Raw genomic sequence first — 17637 nt, 5'->3', positions numbered from 1 at the left:
TTTCAACTCAGTGAAAATAATCTTCCTGTGTTCCATGAGCTGTCAGATAGGACAGGCTCCACTTCCAGAGCAGTCCAGAAAATTCCACTTTTCTGAATTAATGTGTAAAGGGACCTCTCCCTTCTGTGGAACACAGAAAAATAATCTCTTTTTTTTTCCCCTTGGAATGCTGTGACCAGACTCAAGCAGCAGATTACTCTTACAAATATTCAGTTGGTAACTTCTCAACATATTTTTCCTTGATCTTTCTCTGCCTTTTGAATTTTTTTTGTGTCAAGGGATGTTGCAAACAGACTCACTTAGAAAATAAAATAAACCACATAATTCTTGCGGTTGACAATTTTAAGGAACAAAGATAAGGTGACAAAAAATGGTGAAAAAATAAGTTCACATCCATCACTGCTTTATTTTTTACCCCTTATTCAACAGGGAAATCCAGTTTGGAATTCCTGTCACGGATGAGGATGGAAAAAGACTGGGTGATTCATCCAAAGCAGCTCAGCAGGCAATTGCCCAGGTGGTGATATCCAGGATTCTGATGGCTGCTCCTGGCATGGGTAAGGATAAATCCTGAGCAGTCCTGATTATCAATCCCTGCTGTGAGAAGGAGATTCTGTTCTATCCAAGTGGTTTTCATCAGGGTTCAGATTACCTTACAGTTCCCCAGGCAGTGTTTGCCTTTCTGTTTAGAACTTCCCCAGGGGAATGTGGGGACATCCTCAGTGTGTTTCACTGAGCTGCAGCAGGGAAGCTCCTGGGATGCTTCTGCAGAAAAGATGCAGAGAGCAAAGGAATGGGAGCAAATTCCACTTGCTTGGAGTTGGTTTAGGTGCTCTGCCAGTGCCAAATGACTGAGCTCAGGTTTAGTTACTTGTGAAATTGCAGGTTTTGCTTATTAATGTTTTATTATTCACCTTTGTAAATACCAATCCAATTGGCAATGTGAAATGAAAACTCAGTGAATGACAAAAAGCTGTGAAAATTGTGTTATGGTATTAGTTCAGCTAAACAGAAAATTAAAACAAAGTGCCATTCTCTCCAAGGTTAATGCATTTTTTTATCTTATTTGCAGCAATTCCTCCATTCATAATGAATACCCTGGAAAAGAAAGCCTTTTTAAAGGTTAGTCTTAGATAATCTATCTCTATGTATTTCATACCCCAAGTTAATATTTTAATGAATTTTAAATACTTCCTGAATCTTCATATTTGCCTCCCAAACACTGTGGGAGGACAGCCCTGTAGAACTTGCTTTACAGCTGTCTCTTTCCTTCTGCCTTCCTTAGAGATAACTTGGTTCCTTTTGTCACAGTGCAAGGTAACATTGAGAAAATAGGAACATCCTTGTTACTTTTATAATTGTTCTTAGAATGCACATTTCCTCCTGTGAAATAAACCTTCCTTGTACTGAGTCTTGGAATACAATTTATTGGGAAAAAAAAGAACATTTTAATAATGCTGGTTTTCTCAAGGTAGCAATAAGGAGGCTTTGCTTACCTGCTGTTGTAGCAATCTTAGTTTGCAAACAAAATTGATGGTAAAAATCTCTTTTGAAAATGGTCATTTAAAATTTACTGGGTGTAAAGGGACAGGCATAGAATGGGCATTCTTTAGGTGAGGAATCCTTTCCTATATCTTTTTTACCAATGTAGTATGAAGGGACCGTTTATAAATCCTTATTATCAACTGCTGATATCTGTAAAAAAGAATATTATGAATTGCTTAGGGCTGTCTTAACACAAGGTAAATAATATTCAGGTGAGCCTTTTTTTTGCGCATAGGCTTTCCTCATGCTTGTTTGATTTTAATTATTTAAATTTTGGGGAAGTTTTTGCTTTAGACCCACCCAAGAAGCCCAAGAAAATCAGTCTCCTTCCTGTTAGAAAAAATAGGAGAAAAACCAGACCCTGCCTTGGAAAAGTTTGTGTGGGGACAAGGAGGACAAGCAGAGGAATATTTTGTTTGGAATGGTTTTGTTTGTCTAAGATAAAGCTTTCTAAAGCATTTAAATTTTATCTCTGACTGTTTCTGCCTTTTGTGTCTCTTGTGCAGAGTGAGATTACCCAGTTACACACCCCACTTGAAAGGGTTTCTGTACTTATAAGGCAGGAACAGATTGCCTGGGGCAGTTGGGGCTGCCCCATCCCTGGAAGTGTCCGAGGCCAGGTTGGAAAGGGTTTGGAACAACCTGGGATAGTGAAGGGGGGAACTGGCTGATCTTAAAAGTCCCTCCAGCCCAAACTGTTCTGTGATTGTTTTCCAGTCTTAAAACTTCTTTTTCCCTAAAGTGCTTTGCTTCCCTCCCACTTTTTAACAGAAAACACTTTTGCTCACAGTGTAAAAACAGGAAATGTGGCATTTGAGTTTCAGGGTAAAAATCTGTGTGTGCTGCTTTTATCTCCTGGAAGAAGTGAGCCTGCAGGGCATCCAAACACACCACAACTTGTGATACTGTGATGTTCTTGAGAATGTATTGCCTGGAAAATTAACCCTTGTTTAAAAAAATTTAGGGAAAAATTATTTTGTATGTATTTGACGTGTGAGAAATGTCACAAAGCCATTGCCTCAGCTGACAAATACATGACATTTGTGAAGAAATTGCAGCAATCCTCAGGGACTGGAGACAAGTACCTGCTGTTTTTGTGTGGTGTAATCAACATAAGGGTGTTGTGAATTTTTCAGATCAGCCAAAATGAGCGATTTCTGCAGTGACTGCTCAGTGGTCTCTGGTACCATCCTGTCCTCTCCCTCAGCCTCAGAGACTGAATCCAGGTGAAACACTGCTCTGCAGGTAGCCAGTGGTAACACCTGGTAGAGATTAGTGTTAAACCCATTAAGGAATGAGCTGCATTTTTAACAAGCAGCTTCTGCATGTCCTCATGGGGTTTGAGAAGCACCATCCCATGCCAGCACTCCACCACCATCCCCAAACTGCTTTATTAACTCACTACCCTTGGCCTCTGCTTCTCCACCACTCTTGGAAATAATTCCTGACTGCTTGCCAAAGCCTCTTAAGCAACACAAAAGGCCAAAAAATAGGCAAATGGTTGTGAAATGATAAAAGAAATTAGAAAGCTGGTCTGCAGTAAGACAGAGAGAAGGAAATGCTCCTGGGATGTTGGTCTCAGAGCAGCCTGTCATGCTCTGATATTTGGGATAAGATGTAGGTCATGTAGCCCAGCTCATCCCCCACTTTCCCACAGGGTTTTGCACCAAGGCATTGGTGTGAATTAACAACATTCCCAGAAGTTATTGCTAGAAGATGCCTCAAGAATGTTCTTGGAACACAAGCACGTATTTACTGCTTCAAAAAGAAGTTGCCTCGAAGAAGTATTTTTATCTGTAGAAGTTTTTTTTTTTGCCATTGGTTTCAGCAGCAGCTTTGGGGCCTGTTTATGTAATGATGCAGCATAGCAGTAATTGATCAGGCTGCAGAATGTCTATTTTCATTATCCCTATGGCCATACTCCTGACCAGCTCTGTGCAGAACCAGGTTATTTTACCCGCTGCACAGGAGGATCCATAATCAGCCTTGCCCTGAGGTACAGGGTTTATAGGTTTTATTTACAGGTAACTTTTCTCCTAAAGACATAGATTGGTTTTTTCTATATAAACCTATGAAAATTCCAATCAACACTAAAGTTTTAGTTTCTGTTACTACTCTTACACAGCTTCAGCTACAGTTTCTCTTCTGTTCTGCAAATTGTATTAACATCCAAGTTGCTTGTAGAAGTTTCCTCATACATCCTTGAAGCAAGCTCCTTGGGATCTTTTAATCTGCAGCTAAAATCTCTATTCAGAGCTGTTAGAAAACCAGAACAGAGAGCCTTTTCCTTCAAGCATTGTTCTTGAATGTTTTATGCCCTGAAGTCCTCCACACATTCCTAATTTCACTGTCATTTCATTTATTTATTTTTTTGAAAACAGACATAGGAAAGCTGACAGATTTTTATATCCAACAAAGAAAGGAGGCAGTTAGAGAAAAGCTGATTCTCCTTATGGCTTTTGTTTGCTTAATTATCATTTCTCCATTTTCTCTGTTTGCACTAACCACTAAAATGTCATAAAGACATCTGGAAATTAAATCCTAATTCATTGGGAACTGCCTTCTTCCTGAGTTAAATGATAGTTCTCTAACACACTGAATTTCTTCTGTTCTTTCTCTTGTAGTTTCTCCATTTTCTCTCTTTATGGGGGTGTGCAGCCTGCATTTGAATTTTATTGTTTTATGTTGTTTCCTGGGCAACTCCAGTTCTTAATTCTGACCTCCCAGTGTTACTTTTTCCTCACCATCTTTCTGTATTAGTGCAGCCTGGTAACATTCTTGAAAAATAAAGGCTGGAATTCAGATCAAGTTGGCAAAAAATGTTCCAGCACATAAACTCCATGTTCTTTATGGAGTCTGTATTAGACACCTCTCTCTCTCAGATCAGTGACTAACTCTGACAAAGGCATAAAACCATTTATTCCTCTCAGGGCACCTTCCAACAGCTTTTTCAGTTATAAAATTGTATTTGGGGCTTTTCTGTTAAAACCCTTGGGTCCCAGACTCCCCTGCAATGCACAGCATCCCCCTCCCTCCCTTCTCAGAGACACTGCAGGGTTTGGCTTGTGTTCTCCACCTCTTGGCATGGACTCTCCCAGGGCATAAAATGAAAATTTGGGGTGAGTTTATCTCAGCTGAGGGTCAGATGGAGGTGTTCAGGGAATGCCAGAACAGCAAAGCTCTGCTGCCTTCACTCTTCTTGCTGTTGTTTTCTGTCTCCATTTGTTATCTGTTGTTGCAGGTTATTGCTGAATTGCCCAGTTCTTCCTGCGCTCATTTCTGCATTACAGATTGACTCCAGGAAAAAAAAATAAAGAAAAGAGAAGCAGTCTTCTACATTGTTTCTTGTCCCTCAGGCTCTGGAGAAGTTTTGCTCCACACAGGCTCATTTTCCCTGCCTCAGACACTGCTGTGACCTCCCTCAGCCCTGAGCTTTGTCTTCCTGAGCTTTCTCCGTTTCCTTTGCCCATTTCTACTCTCAAACAATGTCCAGCTTTTGTTCACCATTTTTTCCCCTCTAACTTCTTTATCTTGAGAAATTCTTCTTGCAGAAACACCATCTTCACTGAAAACATCATCAACTGTATGAAGTGATTTTTACCTCATGAGCTATTTTGTTTTAAAATTCCCTTTGTGTCCTCATGGCAGCTGTGTCTGTTCTGCTCTTAATGGAGCAAGAGGCAGCAGTGTCCACTGAACAGCTCTGGGTTTACTTCACTGAAATTCTACCAATGAGAGTGGATTCCTAAATAATTTTAAAAGCCTGCAAAAAAAAAATTCTTGGCATATATTCAAGTTCTGCAAAAGTTACAGAATTAATGAGGCATGTGGGTTATGTGTTGCTTTTTCAGCTTGGTTTCCCCAGTCCTCAAATCCTTCTTTCCTTCAATAAAAGGTGAACTCTTGCAGAACTGGAGTGTTGCTACAGGGACAAGTTCCTGCACATCAGGGGAAATCATATGACAGGAGAAAGGGCTAAGAGAGGCAGATTTACATCTCCTTTATTTATGGCTGGTGGCTCTAGTTGCAGGTTAAAACCATTTGATGCCACCAAAGGGAAGGAGCTGTAACCAGACTGAGCTCTTCCTTGGAATGCCTGGGCAGAATTCCCTGTGCCCTGCAGAGGTGGGGCAGCACCACTTGGAAACTTCCAGATTTCAGCTCTGGTGCTACTCTGGGCTTGTGAGATTCACAGCAAAGGCCCAGGAGCAGGTCCTGAGTCAAACAGGCACTCAGTGGAGTTTCTGACACTTCCTCGGACCGCTGTGTACATGGATTCCCTGGGAATTTCCTTGCTGCTCTCCAGAGGGATTTGGCTCTCAAAGTGGAGCTCAGCATGAAGCCATGCTGGTCAGGGCTTTGCCTTCACATCTCAAGAGTATTTTAGGTGCAGTCTGTCTCTTAAAAGAATTCCAGGAAGGTGAGAAGCAGGAAGAAAAGAGTCCATACTCACTGTGTGTGGTTTTATTTCAACAGAAATTTCCTTGGATGAGCGCTCCCATTCAGGTTGGATTAGTTGGATTCTGGTAAGTGGTTTCTTTGGGTTGGGTCTGCTGTCTTAAGAGATACTTGTAGGGGTTTTGAGAATGCAGCAATATTTGCCTTTTTTTTTTTTTTAAGGAAAAAAGGTTGAGAGTTACTGAGGGCACAGCAGTTATTTCCATCTCTGTAACTGATGAAATATCATGTTAAAAACTAAAAAGCCGTTAGTAGGGAAGAAGCTGCCAAGAAAAGCAGAGGGAGGGGAGAAAGGGAGTGGCAAAAAAAGGAATGTGGCAGCTTGATTAGAAAAAATGCTTTGGCTGCTACCTCTGAACAGTCAGTGGAATCTCATCCTGGAGGTTGATAATTCTGGAAACATTTGGTTAATAGGGTTTAATTTGCTGTGTTCTGGCATTTTCTGTTGTCATGCACACAAAGGTAAAGCACTGTAAGGACAGCAAATGGTAAATTTGGACAAATTTGGGAACATTATATTGAAACATTTGGTGCTATTTGTAGGTAATGATTTCATAAGGTACAATGCAGTGAGAAATAAAAGTTACAAAGCACTTTGTGGAACTTTACCTCACTGTGTACAGAAAACAAGAAAGCTTTTTACTTAAATCATGCATAAGATGTTTGAATTCTGTCTTAGCACCCTAAATATTGTAACCTTGGTTTTGTCTCCTCTAGTCTCGTGTTTGCAACTCCCCTGTGTTGTGCACTGTTTCCTCAGAAAAGGTGGGTACTGCTGGGAATTATTCTCACTTCAGTGTTATTCCAGATCCAGTCATGGTGCTGCACACAGACACAAACACGGGGTCATTGCCTGCTCAAGCACAGTTTTAATTCCCATATAACAAAGGTGATAAACAAGAGAATATACAGAGAAGTAGTAACTATGTTACTCATCAGTAATATATAATAGTTGTTTACAAACCCCAGCAGCTCAAGATGAGTTCTATACAATATATTCATGTCCAGTGAAGTTATGGATGCACTAAATAAGTCAGAGCCCATTTTATTTTCAGCTGGAAACTCTTCTATTTATACAGAACAGCACTGGAATATCTGTGCTCATTTGTTATTTGATTAATATTTTTCCAGACTTTTTCATCAACACAGAAGTAGCTCAGTACTGAAAGGAGTCTTAGAAATAATATTCATTATAGCTGAAATCCTTATGAAATCGGAATGAGTTACTTTAAAAACTTTGCTCAATTTGGTACATAGTATCAACAGGGCCTTAAATTCAGCTGTCTCTCTCATTTTAATAGTGGTTGTCTAAACTCAACAAGCTGCCAGCTGTACCTTAAACAACCCAAGCTGGAGCCGAGTCCATTAAAATGCTGAACTGAGGCAGCTTTTGCCTTCCAGAAAACAATAGCCAATTCTCAGTGTTGTTTGAGTACAACAGAGCTGACACCATCTGTCTCCCTGCTTGGCCTAGGACAGGGAACTGTGGTAAACAAGTGTCACTAGGCTACCTGGAGATGACTTGACAAACCAACCCAGCACATATGCTACAGTTCTTGATTTCAGCCAGGGCTCTCCACTTCAGAGGAAGATTAGACCTTGAACTGTGTTCAGGAAATTGCAGCTGTTCAAATGACCTGGCAGCTTAACTCACTTTACTGTGAACCAGCTCTCATAAAAACAAATCTTGTATTCAACTGAATAAAACGACATAGTAAGTTAAACAGGAAAATACATTCTATTTAATAAAAACCATTTTAGGAAGGTAAGTTTCAATGGCCAGCAACAACTTGAGCACTGAAGTGGATCCTTACCCTCATGGTAATAGCAACAGCCATTTCCTGACTCCATGGACTATCCCACTGCCCTTGGAGCAGGGATTCATGTGCCCTGGTCTGTGAGCCTGCTTCCTGGATAAAAGATTTAAAAATATCTGAAAACTCTTTTGACAATGTAGGATGTTTAGCAGATACATTGTCCATCTCATTTTCCCTTCTACTTGTTTGGTGTAACCCCTTCACTGTTTCTTTTGCTCAGTTCCATGTCGGTGTCGCGCTTGGAGCCAGATTTGCAAGCCAAGATCCGAGCCAGCCACCCTGGCCTAGAACGTGTATACTTCAATAAAGGATTATAATTCAAGGAAGGCAAAGTATCTTTCAAGGAGAAACTTATGAACTTATTTTTTCAATTGTGTGCCAACACAGACAAGAACACATCTTTATCTTGTCCTTTTGTTAAACAAGTTGATCATCTGCATTATTTTACAGTTAAAGACTTTCTTCAGTATAGTGTTTAAATCACATAAGGTCACTTTGTCCACTTTGGTATTGTTTGAAAGTTTAAACATACATATCCAGAGATGTTTACATAAGTCTCAAGCAGCTACAATAACAATAAAGAAGCGCACAATGAAAACCAGATGCTATTATATTGGATTTGCCACCTGTTCCAGCAATAGTGGGGCAGGGACCTCCTTTTCAAAAGTCATAGAGCAACTGAACGAAGTTGCCAGCCTCTGGTAGCCACAGGACGGGTGGCTGAACGTGTCAGGATGTTGTGCAGGAAGGGCTTTTTGCCAGGAGGCTGATTGGGCTGCACATTCTCCCTGTTGGCACAGAAGCGTTTCTTGAGGGCGGAGGTTGGCGGCGCCTGCAGCCTCTGCACCGTGTGGTACTGCTCAGCAATGCAGGCTGCCTTCTTGCGCAGGTCCAGCTTCACCAGCATCATGTTGTTCTGCAGCTCTGCCAGGGTCTGGTCCTGAGGAAGGCAAGGCGAGATATAGTTATATTAAAAAAATATAAAAATATCAAATCATAGAAAGAAAAGCCCATTCCGAGTTGGAACAGACCTTAAAGTTCCTCTTGTTCTCTCTGTTGTGGACAGGGACAGCTTTTACTAGACCAGCTTGCTCCAAGCCCTGTCCAACTTGGCCTTAAAACACTTCCAGGGATGGAGCAGCCACAACTTCTCTAGGAGATGTGTTTTCAGTCCTTCAGCATCCTTACAGTATTTTTTCCTAATATCTAATCCAAACCTCAGTGTGAAGCTATTCCCCCTGGTCTTGTACAGAAAGTCCCTCTCCAGCTTTCTTGTATGCTCCCATCAGGTACAATGAGAAGTTGTCTTAACTCCCTGGTTACTGTGAACTGAGGAGGATAAACAGCCTTTTGCCAAAATTCACTAACTGTTCTGCTAAATAAGACCATGCATAAAGTTTCTACTGTCAACAGTGTAGCAGTTCAGTAACACATAGGAACAGTAAGGGTGGGACAAAGCTGACTCCATCCTGCTGCAAATATGCTGCCATAGCAACTGTGATGGAGTGGATAAGGAAATGAGAACTCTGAATTCTACTTTAAGTGCAGGCTGCCAGTGAACTGAACAGGAACAATTTGGGTCTTCTGTGGAGAGGTAAATACACAACTAACTCAGCCCCTGAAAAAAAAAATCAGCCATAGAGCTCCCCTCACAAAATATGTACTAGCAAATAAATAATTTCTATTTGCAGCAGCAAGAACTTTGTTGCTCTGATTATGGCAAAGCACACAGACTGGAGCCCTCTCCCCCATGCAACCCACACCAAAGCAGACACATCACCTGTCTTGCCAGGATGTCATCACACATGCCCAGGGCTTCTCGCAGCCTCCCTGCCCCTGTGCTGTGGCAGCATGCTCGCTCTGCAGACTGGAGAGACTCCCCAATTTTGTGTAACTCTGCACGCAGCAATCTGACATTCTAGAAGAGAGGGGTTTAATGCAACAGCTGGTTTTGGCACTGCTCTGCAAACAAAGCCACTCCAAGGTAATTCAGACATGCAGCACTGAGGGAGGATCCCCATCTGAGTGATCAGATACTACACAACCTTCAACAACTCCTGTAAGTTCAACAAACCCATTTCATTTATTTAAAAACCTGGAAACAGCAGCCCCAAACTCTGTTTAAGCTGGCAACCACTTTGCCCTGCAAATGTTCTTTTCTGTAACACAGAACTGGAGTTACCTTCTGTCCATCCTCCAGCTTCCTGTCCACATCCATAGTAATGGGTTTGGCAGAGGGAGGTGGCTCCACTAATTTCTGGTACTTGTGCAACTCTAGGAACAGACAAAAAGTAGTGAGCAACAGGACATTGATCAGCTTTCAGTATTCCTGAAATTCAGGACTTCCCTTGAGACAAGCTGCCACAGGCAAGCTGGAAAGAGCTTTTGAGTTTGTGCAGAAAGGCACAAACATTCCAGGCTTCTCCCATTCACTTAGACAAAGGGGCTTAAGATTTTGAATGGAAGGATTATCCTATGCTAAAGTCCATTTTCCTGTGAAAATGAAGTGAAACTGTCCATCCAGCACATTATTCCTGTCACCTACAAGTCAAATAATGTTTTGAGGGTGTCTAAATCCAATGTACCCTGAAGGAAGTCTCTCTAACCCTGCACAGGGATCTCTCAGCAGGGTTCAGAACTGGTGCAGCATTGCTGCTGTACCTGCAGTTGTGGAATTCAACTCCTTTTGACACTGCTCCAGCCTGGCTTTGGTGTCTGCCAGCTCTTGCTGCAGAGCAGACGAGGTGGCCGCTCGCTTGGATCGACGTACACTCTGCTCTGAGTCCTTTTGCTTGGCATCCAGGCTCTCCAGTTTTTGTTTGGTCTCCTTCAAGGCAGCTTTGAGCTCTGAAATCTCCTCATCACGCTCCTGAGAAAGGAAGTTTGTTCAGAGAGTCAACAAGAATTTTGTAGCACAACTTGTCTGAAACGTTCTGTGTCTTTATTCCTGGAGAATTTCTCAATCCTACACTTCACACATTGAACCCAGCCTTTAAGGTTACTTTTAAGTGAGTAAAACAAACCCACTTCCTGGGAGCCTAAAGCACTTTTTTACAGGCTCTAAAGAAGAGGGATTGTTTTGGGAGTTGGCATCTTCAGAATAGTCTGCAAGAAGTCCCAGAGGTCACTCAAATGCTGTAGGCATGAAAATATGGACAGGTCCATACCCATCATGACAACTGAGAGCAAGAAGACAAATTTACACAGCTTCTGTGAATCCAAAGAGCCCAAATCAAGCCACTAGTGCAAGGAGTAAGGGGGGAAGAGAATCATGTTGAACAAATGGACAAGTCAGGATGGTTGTACATCAGCTTTCAGACTGACTGTTCAAAATTAAGAAGCCTAGTGGGCTACATAAAGTAGGAGACAAGAAGAAAAAATTGTGGACCAAGAGATGAAATAATACCACCAAAAATACCTCAGAAAGCAAAATCTTTCTTTTCACTTTGCATAAAGATCTTCCTGGACTCAAGTACCCAGAGTCTCTTCCCAACCCACTGCTGCTTTCCTGATTGCCCTGAACAAACCTGTATCTCCTCCTGGTAGTGGTCAGTCATTAACTCCTTCAGGATGTTCATTTTGCCCTCATAGAGTTCCTCCAGCTGCTCTCTCTGAGCATCCACGTGCTGGCTACAAAGAGAACAACCAATCCCACGTCAGGATCTGGCAGTTCTGGCTGCTGTAGCTCATCCCGAGCAGAGGGAGGGAGAGCAGCACAGGCTGTACCTCCACCACTGCTCCTTCTGTTGCATGTGCTCCAGCATCTCGTTGCAGATCTCCTCACGCAGGCGTATCTCGAGCTGCAGCTTCTTCTGCCGCTCCTGCGCCAGCAGCTCCCGTGCAGCCTCGACCATCTGCAGCAGGTCCTGCAAGAGACACAGCTCTGCTGCCCACACTGCTACAGAGTTAACACCTGGGGTAAACTAAGTAATGCCATGTCTGCAGGATGCAGGGATCTAGATTTAAGGGTTTAGTCTCTTGGAAAGAAAAGTTGCCAGGGTTTGCTACCTTGGCACATGACAGCTTGAGTCTCTGTTGGGACATGACTTCATCTTGATCTTCCAGCTATCCTCACTGCCTGCTTTATCTAGGAAGTTTGATTATTTTTTCCCCATTTAGATTCCTGATCTGCATGTTTTCTAGATATCCCTTGCAGAGAAGGAATTACAGGTCTGCACCTGCACTGTTACTGCCACTATTCCACAGATGACAAAGTGCTTTCAAATTCAGCATGTGTGTGAGATTTAGACCAACTGCAGAATATTTTTGTCAAGGATTCCCAATTTCCTGGGTCCTTTTTCCTTCTGAGGTTCTGTGTCATCTCTCTTGGCTCTCTCTGAGCTCCAATCCCAGCTCCCCAGGCCAAAGCTAACAGTCATGTTCTTGACCTTGCATCCACATGAAGGCTGTAAAACAAAGCACGGCCCACCTTCTTCTCATACATAGAGACATCTGCCTCATCCTCGGTGTCTTCTTCTGATTCCACATCTTCCTCTGGCTCTGCCTCTGGACCCTGGCTGAGTCGCCTGCTGTGTTCTTTGATGATGGATTTTAAGGATGGAAGTCCCAGCTTTGTGGGAGGTGCCTGAACAAGCTGAAGGGGAAAAGACCACCATTACCAATCTGCAAAGCCTGGAAGTTGTGTAGTCTTTAAACACAGCCAGCCCCTCTCTGCAACCTGTCAGACATTTCAGTTTAGCAGAATCTGAAAGCAATAACTGCTGGAGAAGCACAGGGACAAGGTACAAGCATGCCCCCTCTCCTTGTGGTGGGAAGGGACCAAGTCCCACAGAAGCAGGAGAAACCCAAGCTACCCTGACCATGCCATGATCCTGGTGTGTGTTACTCACCTGGCTGGCAATGGCTGAGAACTTGGCTACGTGCAGAGTCTCATCATAGGTGGAAGCACACTGGTTGATGTTGACAATCATGCAGGAGCGCCCGCGCCCGGTGAAGAAGCCCTGGAACACGCGGGTCAGTTTGCTGTCCCGGAACGGAACCACCGCCTGCTTTGTCCTGTGGGAGAGACACCAGTGAGCAGGGAAAGCAAAGCAAACCCCTCACACCCTCCCTCTGGAGGAGTGGCTGCTCACCTGGCCTGCTGGTTCTGGCGGAGGGCGGCGATGCAGCGGCCCAGGGTGTGCAGGGAGGTGTTGATGTTGTTGGCTTCCTTCATTCGCTCCCCGCTCCTCTGGTCCTTGCAGCGCTCAGAGCCCGCCAGGTCACACAGGGACAGCCTGAGGGAAACACAGTGATATTCACATCACTTACAGCCTTTTTCCTGCCATATCAGGTTTACACTTCAGACACCCTGCAGTCACCTTCCCAGCTTCCCCATCAGGGCACAGACCACTCTTTTGGGGTGCCTGGGCTGTTGATGGATAGAAGGGCCTGCCTTAAGTGTAGGTGTTACACAAGGTAACAGCAAAATGAGCTTTGAAGTGTCAACTTCTAAGATCCTTTGCCAGTCCTCAGAACAGCCACTTTCCAGATAAATACATCCCAGGAACAGGCACCAGCAGCACTCAAATCAGCCCTGCTGCAAGGATAAGGATGCTCACATTTACCTTCACTCAAAAAGCCTGAGGACTACCTCAAGTTGTACCTTGCAGTACTCCTCAAACTCTGTCAGTTCCAAGACTTAACATTTATTCTTTCCAAGTAATTTCAACAACACCATCATCAAGATACTTCCTGTACCCCAGGCCCTCAACCAAAGGGACAAGAAAGTTGAGATTACACCCAAATCCTAAAAAAACATGAAACTTACTCGCTGATTTTTGGAACAAGTTCACTGCCGCCTCTTTGCAAGTGCAGAATCCGAATGGAGAACACACTGTGACTGTAAAGAAGCATGCAAATATTAAAAAAAAAAAAAAAAGCAAACTTTAAAAGCCCCTCAGAATTGTATTTCTGCCTAAAGAATTCCTCTCCCTTCAGACCTGCGACTGGAGTTCTGGTTCATGTGGGTGCTCGCAAAACTCTGGTTTTTCCGACCCAGTTTCAGGAGCTTCCAGGCCTCATCAGCATCCCGGACATTGATCCAGTTCAAATCTGGAAAGCAAGCATGCATTGGGCACAGCAGTTTGATAAGAAAACTTAGCCCCAATTTCACCACTGCATGTTCTGGACATCAACAGATTTGACAATCCCGTAATCCCAACATCAGAGCTCTCTGTGGGGCTCTCCAGCACATCACTGCTAAGCCACCCACCCACTCAGCCCTAAAGCCTCCCTAGCAGGCCACCAAACCTCTCCTGCAGGCAAACCCACCTTTCACATAGGGGTTGCCAGTCTGGTCCTCGCAGAGCAGCCGCAGCGGTTGCCGCTTGCGGTTCTGCCCAGGCAGAGCTGGTTCTAACAAGTCATAGATTAACTCGTTGTAGATCTCAAAGAAAGAGACCCAGATGGAGAACTGCACATCTCCTGGGCTGGTGAGTGAAATGCGATCCAAGTCAGCCCAGCAAGGGCCCAGTTCTGGGGAAAAAAGAGAAAAAAAGGAAGGGAAACAAATCATGACTGCAGCTTTTTATGGGTCCAACCAGAATGGTTTAGGTCTAGAGCAAGATATTTCCTTCAGCAAGCAAAACCACTCCAGAAACAAATTCTTTTACTTACTTCTTCCTATTTACATCTATTCTAATGCCTGTTCCCAGTAAGCCTAAAGTTTCCTTTAACAGTATCACCTGCTTTGTGTAAGGACTTATACATACTCAATTTTGATTCCAGAATTAAAAGATATTTCAAACATTAACTCTTTCCAGCATAACTGAAGTTTTAGTCCTTGTTATCTCAGTCACTCCATGCTTCTGGATACCCGAGTAGCTGGTAGTTCCTGGTTTTGATAGTCAGAGCACAAGTGCTCAGTGCAGCCTGCCACTTTGGCATCCTGCTTCCCAGCAATCCCCATCTCACAGCAATCAGCTGCTCAATAACCACATTCCTTGAATGAAGAGAGTGAATCTCAAGCAATTTTTCATTTCACAAGGCTTGGTTATTATGGAGTGGTGAATTCTTCCGATATTGGCAAAATATATGCAGAGTTCTTCTGATGTGGCATCTTTCAAAGGAAAAATCTGAGGCTACAGCACCTTTTCTCCCTTACCCACAACACAGCATCCAAACAGTCATCACCCTTTTCTTCCCTCATCCTCCAGCAAAAAGCAGCAGGTTGTACACAGCAGGCTTCCAGAAATACCTTCTGTCTGGCTGAGGTCTGAATGGTTGGTGAGCTGGCTGGTTGAAGACAGCCCAGCAACTCCACTGTCAAAGCTGCCACTGGTGGTGGCCTGGAGCTGAGACTCAGCACTGTGGCTCCTCTTCAGCGGTGTCAGCAGCTCCTCCTTGAAGGAAACAAGGAACAGGAGCATGCAGGTAGCATGACACCACCCCTTTCCTCTTGCTGTTGAGCCCCCAGAGGCCCTGTCCTTACCTCCCAGAGACCCTTCTGCAGCATCATCTGCTTCTTGGTCTCCTCCTGGCGCACCTGCCTGCTGTCCAGCCAGGTCACCTCAGTAGAGAGGGCAGGCTTCAGGTCCATGGCCTGGTACAGCCGGTCCCCCACACTGTGGAAGATGGTTGCCAAGGAGCGAGGCAGAATCCCCCCATCCTGGGCAGTGCCTGCAGCAAGAACAGCAGCAAAGCTGAGGATTCAGAGGCAGAAGACAGAAAACAATTCCTTCAACAGGCCCCACAACACCTGGTGCTTTCCTTACCCTGAATTGTGTGAGTCTTCCCTGAATTGGTGATGCCATAGGTGTAAACCAGACAGTTCTGCCCACTCAGCACATCCTTTACCACCTGCTTCATTGTCTCATCAAAGAACAATTTCTGCCCTACCTCTGGTCCAAAAATCTGCAAACAAGACATAGGAAAAATGGCTTTATGTAGATCTTTCCTAGCCTTTGCTGATGGTTGCTCAAGTGATATTACATGGTTCTTTGTTCCCTGCACTAGCCATGAGCAAGGGACCCGTCAGCAATTCCAGCTGAGCTCCCTACAAAAACAAGCTGCTCATTTATTTAATCCAATAGCATTTCATATCACTGCAGCCCCTAGTCTGTTTAGAGCCTCATGAACAGGAGTTTGCCATTTGCTGCCAAAAAAGAGTTGTCAGAAACAGCTTAAAATAAAAAAACTAATAAAACAGCAACTAAAACCTGAAGTAATCTGATTGCATGAGACTGCAGAGTTCAAGCAGTGCCCTGGGGTCAGTGGACGTGAATAAGGCTGCTTTTCAAGCTGCAGGGCTGGTTTAAGCTCAAATCACTTCCAGATGGGTTGTTTGTCCCAGCTACCTACCCGGGTGAAGGAGAATCTGTGCACTGCTTGGCCCACTCCTCGCTCCGTGCTCCGCATGGTGAAGGAATTCTTCGGAGCTTTCAGAATAAGGCTTTCGGAGTTCTCAATACAGACACAGCCCTAAAGAACACATAAAATCCATCATTGCAGTGGCTTACAGGAGGATAGACAGCAAAGGACAAGAGCATCTCCCAGCAGGCACACAGCCAGCTCAGACGCTGCTTCATTCAGTGTCTCACCTGGTCTTCCCCCTTTTCTACTTCTGTAGATTTCAGAGGTCGAACTCTGAGGTAAACCTTTAATTTTCCATTATTGTCTTCAGCTACAGCCTGTAAGAATCAGCACAAGTTAAATATGGCAGCCAGAGAGGCAGCACACAACCCCCCATGGGAACACTTAACAGGAACCACAATATGGAGCACACATGTTGGCTATGCTGCAAGTGCTGAGGAATTTCTCTGGTCCCAAAATCACCAACAATGCCAGAAGCTTTCTTAGGCATTTCCAAGCCCACCAGCATTTTTTTTGATTGTTTGTTTATCTAATAGATCAGGCCAACAAACCAAAGGCCTAACATCAAAACCAAGCATCACCCCAAGCAGCACCCACTTGCTGCCCACTGCTCTCCCAGGATCTGCTCCCCCCCAAATGCAGCATCTTGTTGCTGCCTCTTCTAAAGAGTCTCTGTTATTTTTTTATCACACCACCTTTGTACATAGAACAGCAGCCGTGAGTGAAAACGCTGCTCTGTTATTGACAGAAGAGCTCCAAGCTGACCTGAGAGCCCTCCAGGTTTGGGGAGATGGCAGAGAACTCTGGCAGCAGGTCCTTGCGCAGGTCAGCCCCAAAGCCCGTTGCTGTGGACTCGAGCACAGGGGAGGCTGCAGCCTCATCGTCAGAAAACAGCCCTGGGGAGGAGGGTGCTTGTGCCATGGTGCCTCACACGGCTCCTGGGGAAAAAGGGGAACGGGCCAGGGTGATGTTACAGCAACCCCTGCACATCCATCGGTCCCCACAAACACGGATCCCCACCTGGAACCCTCCCTACACACATTGCAATGTGCACACCGCCTGCACGCGGGAAAACCTCACAGGACCCCGGACACAGCCCGTGCACACACAAACACCGCCCAGGACTCCAAACCCACCTCGTGGACATACGGACACCATAGAGGTAACATGCACACAGACACCCCTTTAACACACGGTACCAAACAGACCTAACGCACACACCAACCGCCACACAGGACAGCCCCAAGCCCAGACGCAGCTCGTCACCGCCCCCACACACACAGCCCAGCACCACGCGGGACTGACCGCACGCAGAGGGACAGAGGGACCCACCAACGCCGCCGACAGCCGCTGTCGCCGCTCCGGCCCCGCTGCCTCTCACGCCGCCCCTCGCTCGGCGTTTCAAACCTCGCCGCCCGCGCGCTCCGCCAATGGGAGCAGGGCATGAGCGCTCCTCGACCAATCAACGCCCGCTCTCTGGATGGAGAGGGCGGGGCGCCGGGCA

The 17637-nt window shown here is 44.8% G+C and overlaps 2 protein-coding genes across 4 annotated transcripts in view; one reads left to right on the top strand and one right to left on the bottom strand.

Moving 5' to 3' along the window:
* Nucleotides 1-8418, top strand: part of SFXN1 (sideroflexin 1) — a 32935-nt gene extending 24517 nt beyond the window's left edge. For both annotated transcript variants that reach the window (XM_030957256.1, XM_030957254.1), the window contains 5 exons: nucleotides 430-557; nucleotides 1073-1122; nucleotides 6022-6071; nucleotides 6721-6768; nucleotides 8041-8418. In XM_030957256.1, the coding sequence (XP_030813116.1) occupies nucleotides 430-557; nucleotides 1073-1122; nucleotides 6022-6071; nucleotides 6721-6768; nucleotides 8041-8137 (373 nt within the window). In that variant the 3' untranslated portion in view covers nucleotides 8138-8418. The remainder of the gene's footprint in view (nucleotides 1-429; nucleotides 558-1072; nucleotides 1123-6021; nucleotides 6072-6720; nucleotides 6769-8040) is intronic.
* KIF20A (kinesin family member 20A) lies at nucleotides 6770-17540 on the bottom strand. Of its 2 annotated transcripts, none has more exons than XM_030957250.1 (19): nucleotides 17466-17540; nucleotides 16899-17071; nucleotides 16361-16450; nucleotides 16122-16241; nucleotides 15536-15674; nucleotides 15253-15440; nucleotides 15019-15163; nucleotides 14094-14297; nucleotides 13763-13874; nucleotides 13591-13662; nucleotides 12914-13057; nucleotides 12671-12836; nucleotides 12250-12414; nucleotides 11547-11686; nucleotides 11348-11450; nucleotides 10482-10689; nucleotides 10003-10094; nucleotides 9601-9738; nucleotides 6770-8760 (listed from the first exon to the last, which is right to left on the bottom strand). In XM_030957250.1, the coding sequence occupies exons 2-19, from the start codon at nucleotides 17052-17054 to the stop codon at nucleotides 8488-8490; spliced, it is 2655 nt and encodes an 884-aa protein (XP_030813110.1). In that variant the 5' UTR covers nucleotides 17055-17071; nucleotides 17466-17540; the 3' UTR covers nucleotides 6770-8487. The 2 variants fall into 2 exon arrangements, with proteins under 2 accessions (XP_030813110.1, XP_030813111.1); XM_030957251.1 differs by having other exon boundaries at nucleotides 17439-17503.
* Between the last annotated feature and the right edge of the window lie 97 nt (nucleotides 17541-17637).

This window comes from Camarhynchus parvulus, chromosome 13 (genome assembly GCF_901933205.1).
Source record: "Camarhynchus parvulus chromosome 13, STF_HiC, whole genome shotgun sequence".
NCBI lineage: Eukaryota > Metazoa > Chordata > Aves > Passeriformes > Thraupidae > Camarhynchus > Camarhynchus parvulus.
This window is presented reverse-complemented; position numbering and strand designations above follow the sequence as displayed.

What these genes read in the sequence shown, in the direction of transcription:
- KIF20A (XM_030957250.1), bottom strand. Translation starts at nt 17,054, where the DNA reads ATGGCACAAGCACCCTCCTCCCCAGGGCTGTTTTCTGACGATGAGGCT. An exon ending in CAAACCTGGAGGGCTCTCAG is followed by an intron (nt 16,451 to 16,898) that starts GTCAGCTTGGAG and finishes TGATTCTTACAG; the next exon opens with GCTGTAGCTGAAGACAATAA. An exon ending in TGCAGAAGGGTCTCTGGGAG is followed by an intron (nt 15,164 to 15,252) that starts GTAAGGACAGGG and finishes GTTTCCTTCAAG; the next exon opens with GAGGAGCTGCTGACACCGCT.